Source organism: Gouania willdenowi, chromosome 8 (genome assembly GCF_900634775.1).
Source record: "Gouania willdenowi chromosome 8, fGouWil2.1, whole genome shotgun sequence".
Lineage (NCBI taxonomy): Eukaryota > Metazoa > Chordata > Actinopteri > Blenniiformes > Gobiesocidae > Gouania > Gouania willdenowi.
Genome location: NC_041051.1, coordinates 33,931,144 through 33,952,291, shown reverse-complemented (window position 1 = coordinate 33,952,291; position 21,148 = coordinate 33,931,144). Strand labels below are relative to the sequence as shown.

At 39.4% G+C, this 21,148-nt stretch overlaps 2 protein-coding genes across 2 annotated transcripts; both read left to right on the top strand.

The window, feature by feature from the left end:
• The first annotated feature begins 149 nt into the window (after positions 1-149).
• Positions 150-7,182, top strand: rnf25 (ring finger protein 25). The gene is made up of 10 exons (XM_028455273.1): positions 150-271; positions 446-517; positions 793-889; positions 1,995-2,062; positions 2,151-2,220; positions 2,308-2,379; positions 2,453-2,599; positions 5,120-5,209; positions 5,289-5,426; positions 6,223-7,182. The coding sequence occupies exons 1-10, from the start codon at positions 252-254 to the stop codon at positions 6,850-6,852; spliced, it is 1,404 nt and encodes a 467-aa protein (XP_028311074.1). The 5' UTR covers positions 150-251; the 3' UTR covers positions 6,853-7,182.
• Positions 7,183-8,190: 1,008 nt separating this feature from the next.
• kat8 (K(lysine) acetyltransferase 8) lies at positions 8,191-20,251 on the top strand. Its single transcript, XM_028456233.1, has 11 exons — positions 8,191-8,584; positions 9,351-9,425; positions 10,914-11,092; positions 14,131-14,184; positions 14,263-14,427; positions 15,183-15,272; positions 18,298-18,438; positions 18,521-18,614; positions 18,703-18,853; positions 19,896-20,050; positions 20,138-20,251. Exons 1-11 carry the CDS (start codon positions 8,332-8,334, stop codon positions 20,200-20,202), a joined length of 1,422 nt encoding a protein of 473 aa, XP_028312034.1. The 5' UTR covers positions 8,191-8,331; the 3' UTR covers positions 20,203-20,251.
• Positions 20,252-21,148: the final 897 nt, after the last annotated feature.

Genomic DNA, 21,148 nt, shown 5'->3' with positions numbered 1-21,148 from the left:
TGTGATATTAATAATGATAATAATAAAAAATAATGATAACTTTATAATAATAATGATTGTAATGATTAAAGATGTTTAGTAAAAATACATTTTAAAAAAGGTCATGTTTATTCTTAGACACCAGAGCAGATGGTGGCGCTAATCCACCGGAAGCTAAATGTCAACCGCCCTGAAAGTAAACGTAGAAGAAGAAAAAGAAGCTGTCCTAGCTAGTAGCTGTCCTAGCTAGTAGCTGCTCGCCCACCAACAATATGACGTCTACGGACTCAGAGTGAGTTGTCAACGTTATTTATGTCAATTCTGTGTTACGTACACCTTCGGTAGTGTGTCTTCTAACGGCTGTGTGTGTGTGTGTGTGTGTGTGTGTGTGTGTGTGTGTGTGTGTGTGTGTGTGTGTGTGTGTGTGTGTGTGTGTGTGTGTGTGTGTGTGTGTGTATATATACAGTCTGAGCTCAGAGATTGAGGTTCTCCAGTCCATCTATGTGGACGAGCTGCTGGTGGAGAACAGAGAGGACGGGTGAGTAATAAACAAATGCATTTCATAATTAATACATTTAATATTACATATATTTAATGATAAAAAAAAAAAACATTTGTATAACCCATAATTATTTAATTTAACCACTAAATTCTGCTTTAAAGGTTTCTTTAGATCATAGTTTTATCATTTATTATAGACTTATTACATGTCACTGAACTGAAGTTTATACATTAATTACTTTATCTTTGTGTGTGTGTGTGTGTGTGTGTGTGTGTGTGTGTGTGTGTGTGTGTGTGTGTGTGTGCTTTCAGGAGCTGTGAGCTCAGCCTGGTCCTGTTCCCGTCCACAGCTGAGGATTCCGTCTCTCAGTTTGTGTGTCTCACGCTGACGTTGACCCTGGACTCTCAGGTGTGAGGCTCCATAGTTACTTTATCTAAAATGATAATAATAATCTATTTATAATGCAGTGCGTGCGCGAGTGAGTTTGTGTGTGCATCTGTTATTTTGGAGTAATTTGGTGTTGACACACATCAGTATTTATAATAAGTATATACTAAATGAGTAAAATAAAACAATATTATGAAATTATATGAAAACTCAAAACACACAAAACATTTAAAAAAATATTTACAAAAAATGACAACAGAAATGCACCAAAAAAAATACAAAAAATACATAAAAAGACACCAGAAAGATACAAAAATACACATATTGACTCCAAAAAACATAAATTACAGAAAAATACACCAAGCTCACGTTCTAGAAGGCGTATTAGGTGACGTCACCCGCCAACGTTTAAAGCTGACTTTTTACAAAATGTGTAATAACAAGGGAGGAAACAGAACTTTTTACACGTTGTGAATGAGGCTAAATGTTGTTTATCACTGTAGATAAAACATTAGAAAGTCATTTATTCATCATACCTCCCCTTTAATGTACTTCAGGTTTTTTATGGAATGCATGTTTTGTTTTGTTTGAAGGGCTAATAACATAAATGTTAAACTTTGTTGTGCTATTTATGAAAAGCAAAGGCTACTGGAATATTAACAAAATGTCAGAATATTCAATAAACATTTGCTTTCTTTAAAAAACATGTCTAAAAATGTATTCTAGGCTATTTATGCACTATTAAAAAAAATAGTGAAAAACTTAACAACCCCATTTGGTGTTCGGCCAAGTGTTTATATTTTATTCGGCTTCGTCCACAAATTTTCATTTCGGTGCATCCCTAGTTTATAAGTGCTGAACATGTCGGGAAAGTAGGAAAAATGTGCAGAAAAGACATTGAAATGGAAGTAATGTAGCAAAATACATGAAAAGGAGCAAAAATATGGCAAGAAAAAGTAATGAAAATAGGTTAAAATATGGTGAGTTTGGTGGAGTTGCAAAAAAAGGCTAAAAATAAGCAAAAATGGGCTCAAATTGTAAAAAAAAATGTAGTTTCTTGAAGGCATGTGACGACCCCCAGGTTGAGAACCCATGCTTTGTGTTTTCTGCTCTGCTGTGTGTTCAGTATCCGTCCTCCTCTCCTCACGTCTCCATCAGGAATCCTCGAGGACTGTCAGACGATAAACTCCACAGGTAAATGTCCCGCCTGGCTGAGAGGGCGTAACCATGGCGACGCCGCCTCCTCTAACCCCCTGGTTTTCTCTTTGTGTGTGTGTTTCAGTGTGCGCTCATGTCTTCAATCTGAAGCTCAGTCCTGTTTGGGGTCACCTGTGTTATACCAGCTGATCGAGGTCAGCCTGTTTGTTTATATATTAATTGTTGTGTTCTAATCCTTGGAACGTCAACTTATTTAATAAATGGAATTTTGTGTGTGTCAGAAAGCAAAGGAAATGCTGACAGAGAGCAACATTCCTCATGGAAGCTGTGCCATCTGTCTCTACGGGTTCAAGGTGGGCGGAGCTTCATGGAGGTTGATAAAGGTTAGGTTGAGAGTGAGCGGGGTTAAAGTTTGTTGTCTTTCAGGAGGAAGAAGCTTTCACTAAGACCTGCTGTTATCATCACTTCCACTCCCACTGCCTGGGACGCTACGTCAGACACTCAGAGAGGGAGCTGCTCCTCAGGGAGCAGGAGCTGAAGGAGGACAAGACCAGGGACAGCCCCCACCCCCAGGTCTGGGCCTTGCAGCATGATTCTCACCCTTAGGGTCACCAGATACTGCTATCCTTTTTCTGCATTTCCACCAATCTCACCATATTTTAACCTATTTTTATCACTTTTTTGCCATATTTTTGCTCATTTTCATGTATTTTTGCTACATTACTCTTATTTCTGACACTTCTACATCACATTTCAATGCTTTTTTTCCAGGGTTGGGGTCAATTACATTTTTCATTTACAATTACATCTTCAATTATCCATGTTCAATTACAATCCAGTTCTGATTACAGTTACCTGCATTTTTACAATTAAATTACAATTATTTTTTATCCTCAGAAAGTCAATTACAATTATGCTCTCAATTATAATTAAAGTTGCAAGCAGTGTTGAACGAGCCCATGCAACCACACGCATGTCGGCGCACGTAGAGGTGTGTTGCATGTAGGGGTGTGGCAGAAATGTTAGTGTTGAGATGTAGCTAATCATCTTCAAGGATTATATCACAAACTTTCCTGCAATATTCTGTGCAAATATAATGTCTATGATTTCCTTTCACCAATAGGTGGCGCTATGACTATGAATGACTGTTGTTGGGTTAAATCATAACTCATTTTTTTTGGCATACAAAGGAAGGCTGCTATAATTTTTTAGCATCTACTTAGCTCTACAAACTCTTCTCCAGTCCTAATATGCGTTCACATTTTCATGAGTTTTTGAACATGTTTAGACCTTCAAAAACCTTTTTTTTGGTAATAAAAAAAAAAAAAAACGAGGTTCATTACAATAGGGTCCTACGCACAGTTGTGCTCGGGCCCTAATTAATCACAATTACTGAGCCTGAAATAAATAACCTAATAAAAGTCAACCTTCCACTTGTGTTAGCTTTCTGTTAGCATCTCTAATGCTAACAGGTCCTAAATACACTAAAAACAAATATATATCATCTAATTTCTTGATTACCTGGTTAGGCTTCCTAATCAATGAAAATATAGGTTTTAATATTTACAGTGTGGGTGTCTGAATCTTTTTTGTGTCACTGTACTCATAGATTAATTCATTTTTAAATGGTAAAATGTGTGAAAGCTTGATGTGAAACTTATTTTAATAATTATTAACTACATATGTAGAACTGTACATAGAACTGTAACATGGTTCAACAGTTTAGTGTTAATATATAATTGACATTTTTTATAGAATTTTCATGGCAATTATAACAAAGTCAATTATCTGAACTCAATTACAACTTAATTATGATTACGACAGCAACAGATTTTCAAAATTACAATTCCAATTATGCCATAGTTGTTTTCGATATTTCACGATTATCAAACATTGTCCAAATTGATTTGTAATGTATTTCCTTACTTTGAACCCTTTTTACCACTTTTTCTGTCTGTTTTTCTCCACTGTAGTTTGCAACTTTTAACCAATTTCTGTGGTTTTTAAAATCACATTTCACCACCTTTTCCACCATTTTTAGTCACTTTGAACCCATTTGATTTTTGATTAAAACAATCATTAAGATGACAATATACAACTTATGTCAAACTCAAGGCCTGGGGGCCAAATTGGGTCCATTAGAGCATCCAATTCGGCCCACAGCAGAAAGCAAACAAGTTAGAGAAACCATGAATCATTGTGTAAATGACCAATAGGGATGTAACGATTCACTCAACTCCCGATACGATTTGATTCACGATACTGGGTTCACGATACGATTCTCTCACGATTTATTTTACAAAATGGGACTGTAGACAATTTTTTTTTTTTTGGGAAAAAACTAGAAAATACTGTATTATTTTCCTTTTATATTTCATTGTCAAAAGAATTCCTTGATAAACTATTCAAAACAATGCAATTTAACTAAAAATAAATCTTGAATGAAATAAATAAAGGAATAATACAAATGAAAATGAAGCCTATTAATTTAAATTCTGGTTCTATAATAAACAATGCAAAACTGCATAATAGTTATTTTTCTAACACAGTGGTCGGTTGGCATGCAGATATCTTGCAGTGAAGAAGAGAAGCTATGCTAGCAGAAAGAGATAATAGAAAAACGTGACTTTTACAGATATTCAAGTAATATTACAGATATTCTTTCGGTGCTAAAGGGGTAATGAATCATTTATTAACATATTTAAGAGTAGAAGGCGGCTAGAAAGAAAGTATTAGCAGACTCCGCCCGCCGCCTACACTTGTGGTTAAAAAAAGTACTACAATTCAATTTTCAGAAAATCGATATCAACCGTGATACCTATGAATCGATTTTTAACTGCCTTACGATTAATCATTACATCCCTAATGACCAACTAATTCAGTTGTAGATATTTTCAAAATAATATACCAATTCAATGAAACTCCACAATATTTGCAGGGCTCACATTTTTCCCAATGATTACATCACATGATGGCAGTTATTTTTAACATTATCAGTATTATTTATACTATGGTAAATAATGATTAAATTACTAATTTTCCCACCTGAAATCTGTAGCTTTCAGTTTGTAAATGTTGCTGTTGTTCCTGCAGGAGCTCAGCGTGGTGTGTCCTGTCTGCAGAGAACCTCTGACGTACAACGTGGATCAGCTGCTGTCGTGTCCCGCCCCTAAACTACCAGACGTAACAACACATGTTCATATAGAGGGAATGTGTGTGAAATATTGAAGTTATTTATCATAAATGTTTGTTTCTGCTCCAGCACTGCAACGCAGCGATGTCCTCAGACTTCCAGCTGAGGTGGAGAGAGCTGCAGAAGCTTCTGGAGAAACAAAGATCTAAAGGAGGAATCATCGACCCTGAGGAGGAGTCCAACCGCTTCCTGATCCACATTAACGAGGTAAGAGTAGAGACAATGCTAATATCCTGATGCTAACCTTAAGCGCTGATGTCCTAATGCTAACCTGAAGTACTAACGTCCTGATGCTAACCTGAAGCGCTAACGTCCTGATGCTAACCTGAAGCGTTAACGTCCTGATGCTAACCTGAAGCGTTAACGTCCTGATGCTAACCTGAAGCGTTAACGTCCTGATGCTAACCTGAAGCGTTAACGTCCTGATGCTATCCTGAAGCGTTAACGTCCTGATGCTAACCTGAATTGGTATCGTCCTGATGCTAACCTGAAACGCTGATGTCCTGATGCTAACCTGAAGCGCTAAAGTCCTGATGCTAACCTGAAGTGCTGCTAACGTCCTGATGCTAACCTGAAGCGCTGCTAACATCCTGATGCTAACCTGAAGCGCTGCTAACGTCCTGATGCTAACCTGAAGCGCTGCTAACGTCCTGATGTTAACTTGAAACACTAACGTCCTGATGCTATCCTGAAGTGCTGCTAGCATCCTGATGCTATCCTGAAGTGCTGCTAGCATCCTGATGCTATCCTGAAGTGCTGCTAGCATCCTGATGCTATCCTGAAGTGCTGCTAGCGTCCTGATGCTAACCTGAATCGCTAACGTCCTGATGCTAACCTGAATCGCTAACGTCCTGATGCTAACCTGAATCGCTAACGTCCTGATGCTATCCTGAATCGCAAACATTCTGATGCTAACCTGAAGCGCTCATGTCCTGAAGCTAACCTGAAGTGCTGCTCATGTCCTGAAGCTAACCTGAAGCGCTAACCTCTGTGTCTCCCACAGCCTCCGACTGAAAACGGGAACCAGGACTCGGACCTTCCTCTTCATCCTCAAACATCCTCATCCTCATTCCATCCGTCTGCAGAGCTTGAAGTCAGACCCAGCCCATCGGCTCATGACCCGACCTCGACTCAAGGCCCCGCCCACAGGTTTCTTCATCGTGTGAGGGGCCCAAGGAGAGGACGTCGCCCCGGACAGGAGAGTGTGGGATCAGACGCCAACCCTCTGAACCCAGTGAGCTCTGAGCAGCATGTTCCTGTTCCTGCGGAGGGTCGGCCCATGAGCCAGGCAGGGCCTGAGTTCCACCCCCTAAAGGAGGCTGTCTCCTCCGGCCGCGGGCATCAGGAATGGAGGCGGAGACTAAGAGGGAGTCGACCCAGGCAGGAGAGGTCCGGCTTTGTGACGGAGCGGCTGGACAAACTGAGTCTGGGCTCAGACGAAGCAGAAAACTGCGAGGGTCGGCCCATGAGCCAGGCAGGGCCCGTGCACGACTCACTAACGGACGCCGGACATCAGGACAGGAGGAGGAGGGGTGGACACCAGCGCCGCCCCGGACCTCCACGGTACCACTGGAAGAGCCGAGCCCCCAGAGGTCCCGGCCGAGGCGTCCGGCCCAGGGAGGAGGTGCTATGACACATGGCACCGGGAGGACACGCCCCCCTTCATGTGACTTCCTGCACGCCATTATTGCACTTCCTCACGCACGCCGAGAGCAGACGTGTTGTGACGCTAATAATCGCCTGGAGATATGAACCAATTAAACTGTGTGGATGTCAGTGTCTGCGTCTGTTCCTTTAACACCGTATATATAGAGCCTGAACACCACTCGGGACCTAAAGCCGTTGTCACGAACTGAGTTTACCTCCGTACTGAGATTATAACCCTAACTCAATCAACAAACATAACACGTGTCTGTTCACTTTGAAAACAAAAATAAACGGAAGTGAATTATGAATTACAACATCCTAATTTGTTTGACCCATTTCTTGTCAAGTAAGTAAATTGTTGTTTGCAGCAACTCTTAACTAATTTTCTAATATGATGATGATATTATAATTCATATCAACTCCAAAACAACCCATCATGAGAAATGTTTCTTCCCCCAGGCTGTCTAATGTACGTTAACAGTCAGTATCAGATCTGTTACTTTGAAATAACCCAGGAACTAAATTGTAACTGAATGTACATACACGTATATTATTTAATTTAAATGTACATCTATGCACACTTGTCAATGTAAATACTGGAAAAAATAATCACATGTTTACTTCATCATCCTTTTGCACTATTCACCACTACAGGTTAGTTTTTATTCTACTGATGATGTGTTGTTGCAATATTCGGATGTTGTCCAGATTTTTGCCTCGTAGATCCTGGTTTAGCTTTGCTAAATCTGATAACTTCTGAGATTGTTCTCCCTGAGTTGTTATGATTTTTGGCAATCTATAAAACTCCAAATGTGTCTCACTGTTTGACCGATTGGTACAGCCAAACTCATGGCAATAGTTCACTATTTTGCCTCGAAATTCAGGATTTTCTTGTCTGCGTACTGCTTGTAGACCTGCTGCTTTATCTCCAAAATGGCGACTTCCGGGTTGATGAAGTCCTGTGAAAACCTTCTATATATAGTATCAAATATCAGTCCATGAGCTCTCTGAGTCAGCAGCTATTGTCGATTTTTAATGTGTAAATGTTATTACTGAAGCACATTCTAGTGTTGATGGATTACATTTAAGTATAGCTACAATTTCAGGAAATGTGTTAGTCTGTAATGAGATTATGGCATCATTCATAATTATTATTCATCTCATATTTATCACTTTTTAACTAATAAGTACGATGTATATAATAATTTTTTTTTTCCTAAATATGATTTTCCGTGGTTTATTTTTCTCGTTGAGAAAGCGGAAATAAAACACTGGATTTATGGCTCAAATGCTCATGGGAACTGTAGTTGTATTAAGAAGGCGGGGCTTCAGCGCCATCTTGGCTGTTTAAATAGTGTTGAACCGCGGAGCGTCGTACAGTACGTTCACTGCTAACCACAACAGAAGAGCGGAGCGCCACAACTTCACAATAAACACCCCCAGAAACACTCACTCACTGCCGGATATGGACGTGGACTTAGACTCCAGCCACATGGAGAGCGAGCGGGGAGAGCTGGAGAGCAGCATTCGGGCTCCGAGCTCCTCTAACGGCAGTGGAGCGGAGGATGACGAGGCTGAGGCCCTCTGTCCTCCCCGAGAAGCCCCGGGCTTTAGTAGCGAGCTCACCGCGGACGGAGGAGGGTTTGGCGGGCGCGAGCAAGAGGTGTCGGTGGAAATTGGAGAGACGTATCTGTGTCAAAGAGCCGATAAGACGTGGCGTAAGTGCTCTAATGTCACACTTAGACAATAGCTTATACGTCATAAATCACCCGTTAAACTAATAAAATGTAATATTAAAATTTTTTGATGTTTTTTTATTTTTTAATTTATCATTGACGTTTTTCTGGAATATTCCGCACCTTTCCCCGACAAAAGGTCAATCTAACCGCTGTTGGGATATATACAGTTAAGATTAATAATGTATTATTATTTTTTATAAATTATCATATTAAATAGGCATACAATTTAAAAAGATATAATTTTATATCTATTATCATTGTTTAAGAAAAAAAATTAACATAATTTATAATTATTTTTATTTTATTTTGACACTATTCTGTGTCTAAAATGTGTGTGTGTATATATATATATTGGTTTTAAGCAGATTTTTGGGGGTTAATTAATAATAATAAAATCTATATGTTTTCAGCAATAACTTTTAATTGATGTGTTTAGTCACTTTGTAACTGTAATGTTATTTACTCTATTTTGGTAATGATAATGTAATAAATTAATGTCACAGACTGTAGTGTCTGTTTAATTATAAGTGAAACCAAATGTTTTCTATCTTTAACAATGTAAATATGATTTTCATTATGTATCACCCTGACTCTCCTCCTGTGGTGTTTTCTCCTTAGTTTAGCAGATTAAAGTGTTAGTGTTGGTGGAGTTTGGTGCTTAATGCATGTTACATTATTTATTAACACAGGTTGTTTTTTCTTTTTTTTTTTTTTTTTTTTTTTTTTTACTTCTGTTGGTCCACAGACACGGCCGAGGTGATTCAGTTCAGACTGAACGAGCAGGAGGGCAGAGAGGAGTTCTACGTTCACTACGTTGGCTGTAAGTGTTCACTGTGTGGCCATTTCTGGCTGCTGCTGTGTGGAAACAAGCTCCGCTGAAGTTGTTTTCGTCACAGGGTAGCATTCTTTTCAGTAGCTTTAAAAGTCCTGGTCACAGTAAATCCAGTAGTGTGGGATCAAACAGTTGGTTGAGACATCTTCTCCATCCTTTCCAAGATCAATTAGATTCAATGCAAACGCTCCAAAGTAGCCTCTTACTTTTGAGTTTGTTCATTATGCTATTCTGAGAGTTCAGTGCCCTGCCCTATCCTCCAGAGATTAATGGCAGTCTTCACAAAACAGCTGCCAACGTAATACAGACTTCCAATCATGTAGATATCCTCAACGGAGAGTAAAGCCACGCACACGACCTTCCACCAGTCCCAGGAATCCATTGTGTATCCGGCTGCAAACGTTCCATCAGGACACGCAGGCTCACCTCGGCCTGGTCTCCTCATTGAGAAAAAAGAGGCACATATTGTTGAACTGTTTGTTAATAAATATGACTGTGTGGTAAGAATGTGCGATATATCGTCAAAAACATTCTCACCGGTAAGAATATGTCATCCCACGATATAAGCGACAAATGTCCATGTCGGAAACTAGCCACGGGCCATTTGTCCCTCAATTTAGCCAAGAATGCCCCAATAAACCTTGTTCCAGGGAACAAAACTGTCCCTGTTTGTTGTCAACAACTTATTATTCTCTGGAGCGGAGCGCTGTTCACGGCAGCGAAGCCTCCACTGTGTGCACCACATAAGATAACACACAGACTGGGCTAAGAGCTAACGCTAACCACTCCATATAAGGAACAGACCAAGTAAAAAGAACGTCTTATTGTCATGAAACCACAGAGAGCCATCGCTTTGTTTATGGTCAGATTTAACACTTGTATGAAAAAATAAAAGCTAAACATGTCACACATTGTGAGAAATGAATATTAGCATAAATAATAATGTCACTATTAATTCGTCCCAAGTTGTGAAAAGCAATATTTTTTGATTATATTTTTCTAATTATATTTCACGTGTTCACAGACAAAGCTGGTCCCATTAGACTAATGTAACTATTGATTATTACGCCTAAATATACTGAATGATTACATCATCAGCTTGATCTGGTTTAATTATAGGAAATCATAGTTATTTATTAACCCTAACTTTATGTAACTCATTATCAGATATAAAATGAACAAGATTAATCAGCAGTAAAAACACTAATTGAGTTGTTTTTGCTTTTCATGAGCTTTTTTTAAAAAAATTTAAAAAAAAAGTCATTTTAAGTGAGGAAATAAATAAATGAATTAAATAGAATAACACTAATAGAGTGATCCACATGCACTAATATATTCCATAAAATACCCGCTCATGAACTATGAGTCAGCAGTTATTTATGTGTATAGTGTTGATGTATTCACGTGTATTTGTCTTTGTAAGGAACATCGCAATTTTAAGCAGCAAGAATCTCATGATCCTCCCTGTGCTGTTAGTCAACAGACGCCTGGACGAGTGGGTGGGTAAGTCCCGGCTGGCCCTCACCAAGACGGTGAAGGACGCGGTGAGGAAGAGCGCAGAGATCGGCGGTGTCGGAGACCTGGGCGAGCAGCCGGAGAGAAAGATCACTAGGAACCAGAAACGCAAACATGACGAGATCAACCACGTACAGAAGGTGAAGGATGAGACTAGGGTTGGGATCAATTACAATTATTTATTTATTTATTTATTTATTTATTCAGTTTATTTCCGACATGGTTACATTCACTTTTTTTTTTTTTTTTTTTTTTTTTTTTTACATTTTTTGTACATGCCGAAAAAGGAGACGAGAGAAGCAGTTTGCTTATCCGGGTCCCGTCCCCTGTTTTACCATCGCAGATTTACATGGGTTTACATGTCTCTCTGGTCAAAACATTCTTGATTTCTTCTTTTTTGTGTATTCTCATTTGTTGGCCTTGTTCCCTGCCAGACGTTGTTAGCATTCCTCCAGTTCAAGAATAGTTCCTCTTTCGAAGGTGTTTGGAAGATTCTTCCCTTTTCATCCACAATGTCACCTTGTTTTGTCTCTACATCAAGGGTAATCCAGCTGTTGTTAGTTCTATTGGCAGTGTTGTATTTTCCACTGTCTGATGATGGGATCAGATCCAACTTGTATAAACACATCACCACATCCCAGTTCACAATTAAAATGAATAAATGACAGACCTTTTTTACTCTTGGTTTCCACATTTAATTCGGTCTCCGTAAAATAATCACAGTCTGAGTTTTGTTTCCAGTGTTTATATAGATCTGGGTCCATATCCATGATTACCATCAGTAGTGTTGTTGTTTAGGTGGATCCTTCGTATTTTCCCAAGTTGTCCATCGTCTTGATAAGAACTGGTTTTCCGTCCTCTTCTTCCAGGATGTAAATCCTGCAGTTTTTTGACCACGTCTTCAAAATCTTTCCTTCTTTTTTTATTTGGCGTGCTTTCCATGCAATGCTTGCATTTTGTTTCGTCAGGTTTTCATTGATGTACACCTTCGTTCCCTTGAGTTTGTTTCGTTGCTTGATTATTTCTCCTTTGAATTTTATATTCGTGAAGGTTATTTTTACAGCAGGAGTTGATGTTGTCAGGGTTCAGGACAATGTCCTTTGACTTCAGGTAGTCAATGACCTGTTGTTCAATCGATTTTGTTTCTTCGTCACTCCTGGGTTTTATCTTTAGGCCTGTGATGATGACATCTTTCTCTCTTTCCTTTTGTTCCAGCTGTTCAACCCTCGCGTTCAACAATTTTATCTCTTCAGCATTTCTTTCATTCTTTTCTTTCAGTACCTTTGTTTCGCTTTGTAGTCTTTCCAGTGAATTTTCCAGCGTCTTTTCCAACGACTTTATCTCGGCAGATAGGTTTTGTAGACCCTCGCGTATCATCTCCTTGACCTCTTCCAAACCCGAATTGGGTTCTGAAGGGCCTCCCTGCGGTTTTTTCACCATTTTCCTTCAGTCTTGGGCCCAGTTTTTCAGGCTGTTCAGGCTGTTCAGCTGTAGCCAGCTGTAGCCAAGGTCGTGTTATCGGAGCAAAGAAAAACACGTCTGCTCTCACCAAAGACCAGGGAGAAGTACATCTATAATTATCCACGTTCAGTTATAGTTAGAGCTGCATCTACCGATTATTTTCATAATCGATTCTTTGGTCAATAAATTAATCAATGAATCAGATTTTTTTTAAAACACAGTTTACCTATAAAGCATATTTAAACCCTGCTTAAGATGAATAAACTGAAATGAAAGTGTCTCTCGCACACAAACACTCGTGACTGCACGCACGCACAAAGCTCTGCAGGTGAATCAAACGGCTCTGTCACGGTCAGTAAATTCCGTGACGCTAAACAAATTGATAATGAAATTTGTTGCCAGTGCTTTTAATAGTTGATTTTTATTGATTTAATCGATTCGTGGTTGCAGCCTTAATTATAGTGACCTGCATTTTTTCAAGTTACAACTAAAATTACAAATATTATAGTTTTCTCTGAAAGTCACTCTGAATTACTTAAATTAATCACAATTACTGAGCGTTTAACAAATAAGCCCATAAAACTTGTCCTTCCTCTTGTGTTAGCTTTCTGTTAGCATCTTTAATGCTATTGGTCCGATTGACCCTAGTCTCAAATCAGCTGTAAAATACACTAATAAATATTATCTATCAGGGTTAGGGTCAACCATAATTGTAATCGTGTAATTGATAATTAATTGCAATTACGATATAATTAGAATTGTAATTGTATTTGAAAAAACATGTTGCTGTTATAATCTAATAGTTAATTTGTAATTGAGTTCAGATAATTGACTTTGAAATTGTAATTGTCATGGAAATTCTATAAAAACTGGCATGAGTGAGTGAGTAAATTAAAATATTATCTACAATTCGGCTGTTTTTTTTTTTTGTTTTTTTTAAAAAAAAAAAAAAAAAAAACATTGTCTACCTTTGTACCGAGTGGTCAGAGCTTAGCTTCCATGTGCGGCACCACAGAGAATCTGCTGTTTTCCAGATGGAGAATTGAACGAGTTGAACCCGGAACTGGAAGTAGCGTGCTCAATATCGCGCTCATTACTGAGAGGGCTGTAATCTTAAAATGAATGTTTTGTAACACCAAATTACTCCAAAATAATGGGTGCACACACTTGGGGTATTTGGAAGCCGTTGACAAAGTTTCAGGTCGAACTCATACCGTGTCGGGGAGATATCACACACACAGACCTTTCTTGCTTTTATTTGTAGATTAGTAGATGTTTTATGGATTATTTATTTTCAGGCTCAACAATTGTGGTTATTTAAATTTGAACTTTAATAATTGAGAAAATAATTGTAATTCAATTTCAAGGGAAAAATAATAATTATAACTTTAAATGTAAAAAATGCTGGTTACAGTAAACATAATTGAGTTGTAATTAAACATAAATAATTGAAGATGATATTGTAACTGAAAAATGTATTTGACCCTAACGCTGGATTTATTAGTGTATTTTACAGCTGATTTAAGACTCGTTAGCATTAGAGATGCTAACAGAAAGCTAACACAAGAGGAAGGACAAGTTTTATGGGCTTGTTTATTAAAGGCTCAGTAATTGTGATTAAGTTAATTCAAACTTTAGTCATTGAAAACAAAATTGTAATTTACTTTCAGGGGGAAAATAATAATATTGATTTTAATTGTGTGTGTGCGTGTTGCAGACGTACGCAGAGATGGATCCAACCACGGCGGCCCTGGAGAAGGAGCATGAGGCGGTGCGTGGTCCTCACACTAACCACAGCTTTACGCTGATGAAAAGCTGCAGGTGTTGACCGCGCTGCGTCTTTGTTTAGATCACCAAAGTGAAATACGTGGATAAGATTCAGATTGGACATTTTGAGATCGACGCCTGGTATTTCTCTCCGTTCCCAGAGGACTACGGGAAGCAGCCCAAGCTCTGGATCTGCGAGTACTGCCTGAAATACATGAAGTACGAGAAGACGTTCAGACACCACCTGGTCAGTGCACGGTCGCCAGCATTAGCATTAGCATCGATACAGTGATGTCTAACAGGAGCTTGGATCAGCAACAGCTTCTGCTGTGAACAGTTTGAGTTTTTCCTTTATTCACTGAACATCTCATTGAAAGAAAATAATATTCAATTATTCAAACTGAGACTCATTATTCCAACATTTAAACAAATTGTGAAGTCTTTAAGAAAATGTTTACATTTTTGGATTAACTAAACACTTTTTCTCAAAATGGAAACAATAATTATTAACCATTTAAGAATAGCCACAAGATCAGTGTTATGGTTTGAATGGTGATCATGTTATTCTGTGACTGATTCTCAGCACAGATTTTTTTTTTTTTTTTTTTTTTTTTTTTTTTTATTGTTCAGATTAATGTAAACATTGAGGGACACCAGTTATAACGATGACCAGTTGGGGTGATACACCCACACAACTGTTCATTGTTCAGGGGTTTGTTCCCTAGTCAAGCCATTAAACCTGCCCTGTGTGAGTGTGTGTGTAGCAGCTGGTGTTAGATCAGACTGGTGGTCATGTTATCCTGTGACACTATGAGCAAAAACTTTTTGATCTTGCAAAACTTTTTGTGCGGCAGACGCGTGCGGTGCCGCAGAAGACGCATTCGGTGTGAACGCAGCATTAGTCAGACTGGTCATCATGTTATCCTGTGACACTTGTTAGCATATTAAATTGATGAGTCCAGTGTGTGTGTAATCCAGTCTGTAATGTTGTGGTGGTTTCAGTCCAACTGTCAGTGGAAGCAGCCCCCGGGGAAAGAGATCTACAGGAGGAGCAACATTTCTGTGTTTGAGGTGGACGGACGAGACCACAAGGTTAGCACAGATGCAACATGTAACAAAACACTTTGATTCAACTTTTATCAATTCAACTTTATTTATATAGCACAATTACAACAAGTCATCTCAAAGCAATCTGACCCCATTCAATCTCTCCAATTCTGACATCATGACCTTTAAATACAGACTGATCACAGCGTTTGCTTTGAGGTCATTCTGAACATGTTCATTTTCAGGGTTCTCGCCAGTGCTGTTGAGCATAGGGGGCCCCTACTGTGTGCAGTCGAAAAATCCATCCAAAGTGTACCTAGTGCTCGTGCGTAAAATGACTGGTCCCACCTTTACCCAGCTCTGATTGGCCAGGGCTAAAGCCCACCCCCATAGTGTTTAATATCACCGATCTCTATAGGCTCTGAGCTTTACAACACTGTGTAAATCATTCTGACTGGTCAAAGCATTGCTGAATAACACACATGCGTAACGGCACGATGGAGTGGAACTAAAAACTGCATTAAGCGTGGAACCACAAAGACCTGAATAAAAATGGATATGTGTTTATTTCAAGCCAAATTGCAACACCTAGTGGTCAAACATAAGACTAATAATGATTGGAATCAATTTGGCTGACATATCACAGTTGCACACTTGTTCCCAGACATGTGGAAAACATTGGCACAGTTGTGGCAAAGTGAGCTTCAGCCTGAACTTTTTTATACAAACATGTGTATCTTTGGCCTAATGTTTATTATTATCACCAAACTTGCTGTAGTTGATGTCCATACATTGGTTTAGTTATTTCTGCTTTTATAGCCTTTGATAATGAGAATTGGCTTCATATTTAAAAAGTGGCTGTGGATTAAAAGGTAAAAAAAACAAACTTTAGCTTTACTTTATAGAATTTGGCCGTGGGAGGGTTATAAATATCAAAATTATCGCCCCCTACAGCACTCACGCCAGCTTTAGAGCATGCGTGTCAAACACAAGGCTTGGGGTCCAAATCTGGCCTTTAAGGGCATCCAATTCTGCCCCCGGCAGCAAGCAAAACAGTCAGAGAAACAAATCATGAATCATTGTGTAAATGACTAGCGAGCTAAGCTGTAGATCGTTCCAAATTAATACACAAATTCAATGAAACGTCACAATATTATTAGCAGGTCTCATTTTCCCCATGAGATCGTAGAACCATCTGTAGTGCATATTTTAACCCTTGCCGTGCCGTGTCTGCGTCATGTCTGTGGTCCATACACAGCACATCCAAAGGTTTTTTTCTCTGCCAAATCACATCATTTGCTAGTCAGCATGTCAGCGTTAGACACCGGAAAATTATTGAATGTTTAAACAGAGCAGAAGCGCGCTCCACTCCCCCTCCCCCCCAGTGCACAGACACACACAGTCAGCTGTGTTAGTGTCTGTCAGAGGCTCAGTGCAGATGTCTGTCTGTCTGTTAAACTCTATCAGTTGTGAGTGTTGAAGCACTGAGAGATGTTTGAGGAAACACTGCATGTGTTTCTCTTCTCTAACTAACTCTCTGTCTATCCTCAGCAGAGATCTGCTGCTGCTAACAGGGCTGTTTACACATTCTTAAAGAGACAGTGTCCTGAATGTGATTTACTTTAAAAACTATTGTTACGGCAGAATTTACGGTTGACCTCATTTGAGACATGATTCATTGCTCTGGTTGAATGATGGAATCCAGGAGAAGCATTGATGATTTTATATAAAAAGTTTATTCTAAACTAAGAAAAAAAGGTACAAAATGGAACAAAGTGAAACAAAATTAGCGTCCGTCCAGGCGGACGTCCGAAGGAAGTGCCGCGCCCCGCTCCAACAGTTTCAAAGCTTAAGCTTTTTATACAGATAAGAATAGGTCCCAACAGTGAGAGACAAAAGGGAGGGAGTCAGATGCCCAATAGTGGAAAGATTTGAGGATGATGAAGATGTTATGAGAAGGTTTGGCTCCAGTCTTTATCTGTCTTGATAAGTGTGTGCGTCAGTGTGTGTCTGCATGTGAGCCTTGGCAGAGACTGTGCTGCACTGAGAATAATACGATCTGTACTGTTTAATCATGATTCAGCTGTTCAAAAGTGTAAAGATTAATGGAGTCGTCATGTATTAAAACATGACAAATTGTACACATGAACATACATTTGAGGATATGATGATGAATATAAAATTTGCCATGACACTACTTTCAACAACTCAGAGCTGCCCTGAAAAAATCAACACTACATCATTTAATCACATTTCAGCCTTAATGAAGGAAAAAGTCAAAAGTGACACAAAATGTAGTTATTGTGCTGCTAGTGATTAATAAAAGGGTCTTTGTGGCTCCACTGACTTTGACCGATTATTGTTTTTATTGTAAAACTATTGATAAAAAATAAATAGTTTATATCACCTATTGTCATTTAGAGTAAAAATATATAGATATGAATATTGGTCCATATCACCCAGGCCTAATGTAACCAAAGCAGTAACGTTTTATCTTGTAAAGGATATGATTGTCTAAACTGTGTGAAATGAGGCGTTCAAACACTGTTTAAAGTATGATTTTATTAATATGAGTGTGTTACCTCAATAACTAATAGAAATCACTAGACTTGACACCCTGCTTTAGAGCGTTTAGTGGAGGCCGAAGTCTGCAGTCCGCAGTTTGGGCGGAGCTCAAAGCTGCTCAACGCGGCATGCTATTGTGCTGTGTGATTCTTATACAGTTAAAAATAATCAACCTCAAAATAAATAAATCTTGCCATATGAATAATTTTATGTTACATAATTCTATACAAACTAGATATGGGTTAGGGTTAGAGTAAGTCTGAACGCGATTGGTTTATTGATCGTTGAGCGCCGGCCCAAAATGCAGGCTGCAGGGGCTTCTCTGGAGGCCTGTGTCTGCTTTTAGGCTCCAATGGTGTTTACTGCCCCCTGCTGCTCAGTTATGTTCCTGTCTATTAAACAGTGGCGCTCCCCAGTGGACACAGCAGTTCCTGAATAACTCTTGTTGGTGTTCACGTGTGTGTTCGGAGGTGACCTCATGGCTGCTGCTTCTCTATGTGTGCAGATCTATTGTCAGAATCTATGTTTACTGGCCAAACTCTTCCTGGACCATAAGACGCTGTACTTTGACGTGGAGCCGTTCATCTTCTACATCCTCACAGAAGTCAACAAGCTGGGAGCACACATCGTGGGATATTTCTCCAAAGTGTGTGTGTGTGCATGTGCTCGTGGGCAGATGACCTAAGTCCATGTGTGTAAAAAGATGTGTTGTTTTTGTGTTCTTCCAGGAGAAAGAGTCTCCTGATGGGAACAATGTAGCCTGTATCCTCACACTGCCTCCGTACCAACGCAGAGGATACGGAAAGTTCCTCATTGCTTTCAGTCAGTCTCTGATTCTTGCTTGGGAACATGTTTGGATCCTCACCGAGGCTTCTAACCCAAATGTGTGTGTGTGTGTGTGTGTGTGTAGGTTACGAGCTGTCTAAGCTGGAGAGTGCGGTGGGTTCTCCAGAGAAGCCTCTCTCTGATCTGGGGAAGCTGAGCTACAGGAGCTACTGGTCGTGGGTTTTATTAGAAATCCTTCGAGACTTCAGAGGGACGCTGTCCATCAAAGACCTCAGGTTGGTTCCGCCCCTTTCTTCATTTGTACAACATGGCGTCAGTTCATGGACAAATAATCGACATTTAAACACAATCATATCCGTGAGGTTGTCTGTGCTGCACGTCAACTTTAAACTCTAGAACATTATTGCACAATGTCATTTATTTTTAGGTTAACCAATTGTTTTATCAGAATTTTTTTTTAAGTTAATGTCATTAATCATCAATACCCTCTGTAAGAAATAACAATTTATCATTTTAATATATTTTTTAAAGCTACAGGGAGCCATTGCAAAAGAGTCAAAGAGCCACATGAGGCTCCAGAGTCGCAGGTTGCAGACCTCTGCTCTAGAAGTTTGTTCATTTTTTAGTCTTTATTGGTCTGTTTTAGTCTGTATTTGTCATAATTTCCAGTTTATAAGCTGCTACTTTTTTCCCATGTTTTGAACCCTGCGGCTTAAACAGTGACGCAGCTAATTTGTGGATATTTCCAGTTTTCAAGCTTCATGATGCCAAAAAATTGAGCTCCGTCACATTAGACGAGGTGGACTAATGAAACAGTTAACATGAATCAGTTCACGCTCCCCATGTGTCATTCTGCCATGATGCACACGCCCTCACCATGGAGAAAGACAGAGAGGGAACGCGCTACAGAGAAGTCTGTATAAAGTTATAAAGTAAAAGTCACCCAGTTTGTAATAGAAGGAAACAAACTGCTTAAAGTTATTACATCACTGCGTTAGTCTTGTTCAGGAGTGATCGGTGCTCTGAGGGCTGGGTCGGTCAGGCTGAGGTGTGAGGCGGGGCTGGGCTTGCGCCGCGGCTGAAGGAGGAGCAGCTGCCACCCTCCTCTCCCCGCTGCTCTGCAGACACATACTATTGGCTCAGCCCGCCAGAGTGTTTTTACTCTGTAATAGTCTGTTATTTAAAACTAAGGGTTGGAATAAATACCAACACTGCATGTATCATTTCCTAAAGTCACATGTTTGTAAACATGTTTGTTTGAGTGTAAAATATTGAGAGGCGTGTAATGATGGTGATGATGATGATAATCCTGTGCAGTCAGATGACCAGCATCACACAGAGTGACATCATCAGCACGCTGCAGTCTCTGAACATGGTGAAATACTGGAAAGGTCAGCACGTCATCTGTGTCACACCCAAACTGGTGGAAGAGCATCTGAAGAGTGCCCAGTACAAGAGACCGCCCATCACAGGTAGACGACCAATCACAGAGCACCACACCATCAACACAGCCAATCACACGCTAACACCAACCCTGTCTCTTCTCCTTCTGTCCTCAGTGGACACGTTGTGTCTGAAGTGGGCACCGCCTAAAAATAAACAGGTTAAACTGTCCAAGAAATGACACACACACACACACACACTACTCTTTTACAATAAACCTTTAAATCAAAGCTGGGGTTGCTGAGTGTTACTGTGGGTCAGAGGGACTGCATCTACAAATATTTAGAATAGAAAATGTTTTCATTGTGTTATCAATAAGGGTGATTTTATCCTTTAGAACAGGGGTTCTCAACCTTGCGGTCAGGACCCCATTTGGGGTTGCGAGACGCCGGGAGGAGGTCGTCCGATGCCTTCAAGACAGTAAGAATATTTTCTGAATAATTTGAGCTCATTTTTCTTCAACTCCACCAAACTCACCATATTTTAACCTATTTTCATCATTTTTTCTTGCCATATTTTTGCTCCTTTAAATGTATTTTTGCTGCATTTCTCCCATTTCTGACACTTCTACATCACATTTCAATGACTTTTCTGCCCAATTTTTCCACTTTCTAGACATTTTCAGCACTTATAAACCATTCTGCCAAAGAAAAGAAAAGGTGGTGAAATGGGATTTTAAAAACCACAGAAATTGGTTAAAAGTTGTAAATTAGAGTGGACAAAAACAAACAGAAAAGGTGGTAAAAAGGTTTCAAAGTGGTTTAAACTGACAAGTAAGTAATTTATTCATAAAGCGCTTTTTGCAGATAAAATCAAAAAGTGCTGTACAGAGCTGTGGAGAAATTAGTACAAGTGCAACATCATAATAGCATAATAAAACATAGGTGCATATACTGAACATCATAGGAGCAGCATCATAAAAGGATAATAAAAATGTAAAATCCAGTTAACTAAAAGCTTTTCTGATTTTCTCTCACCATCACCACACTCTCAATAGTCCACTTAATTCCACACATGCTCTGGTCTAGTGTGAGCTGGTGGGAACTTCAGCATCAACTCTCGTAGAACCATTTTCTGTCTCGTAAACTCATTTCCTCTCCCTCTGAGCTCTGCTCATCATTGATGAT

Bases quoted from the DNA above. Each gene is read 5' to 3' on its own strand.
- kat8 (XM_028456233.1), top strand. From the start codon at position 8,332: ATGGACGTGGACTTAGACTCCAGCCACATGGAGAGCGAGCGGGGAGAG. The intron at 15,273-18,297 runs GTTAGCACAGAT...CTATGTGTGCAG, and splicing joins TGGACGGACGAGACCACAAG to ATCTATTGTCAGAATCTATG. The intron at 18,439-18,520 runs GTGTGTGTGTGT...GTGTTCTTCCAG, and splicing joins TCGTGGGATATTTCTCCAAA to GAGAAAGAGTCTCCTGATGG.
- rnf25 (XM_028455273.1), top strand. From the start codon at position 252: ATGACGTCTACGGACTCAGA. The intron at 2,221-2,307 runs GTCAGCCTGTTT...TGTGTGTGTCAG, and splicing joins TGTTATACCAGCTGATCGAG to AAAGCAAAGGAAATGCTGAC. The intron at 2,380-2,452 runs GTGGGCGGAGCT...GTTGTCTTTCAG, and splicing joins TCTGTCTCTACGGGTTCAAG to GAGGAAGAAGCTTTCACTAA.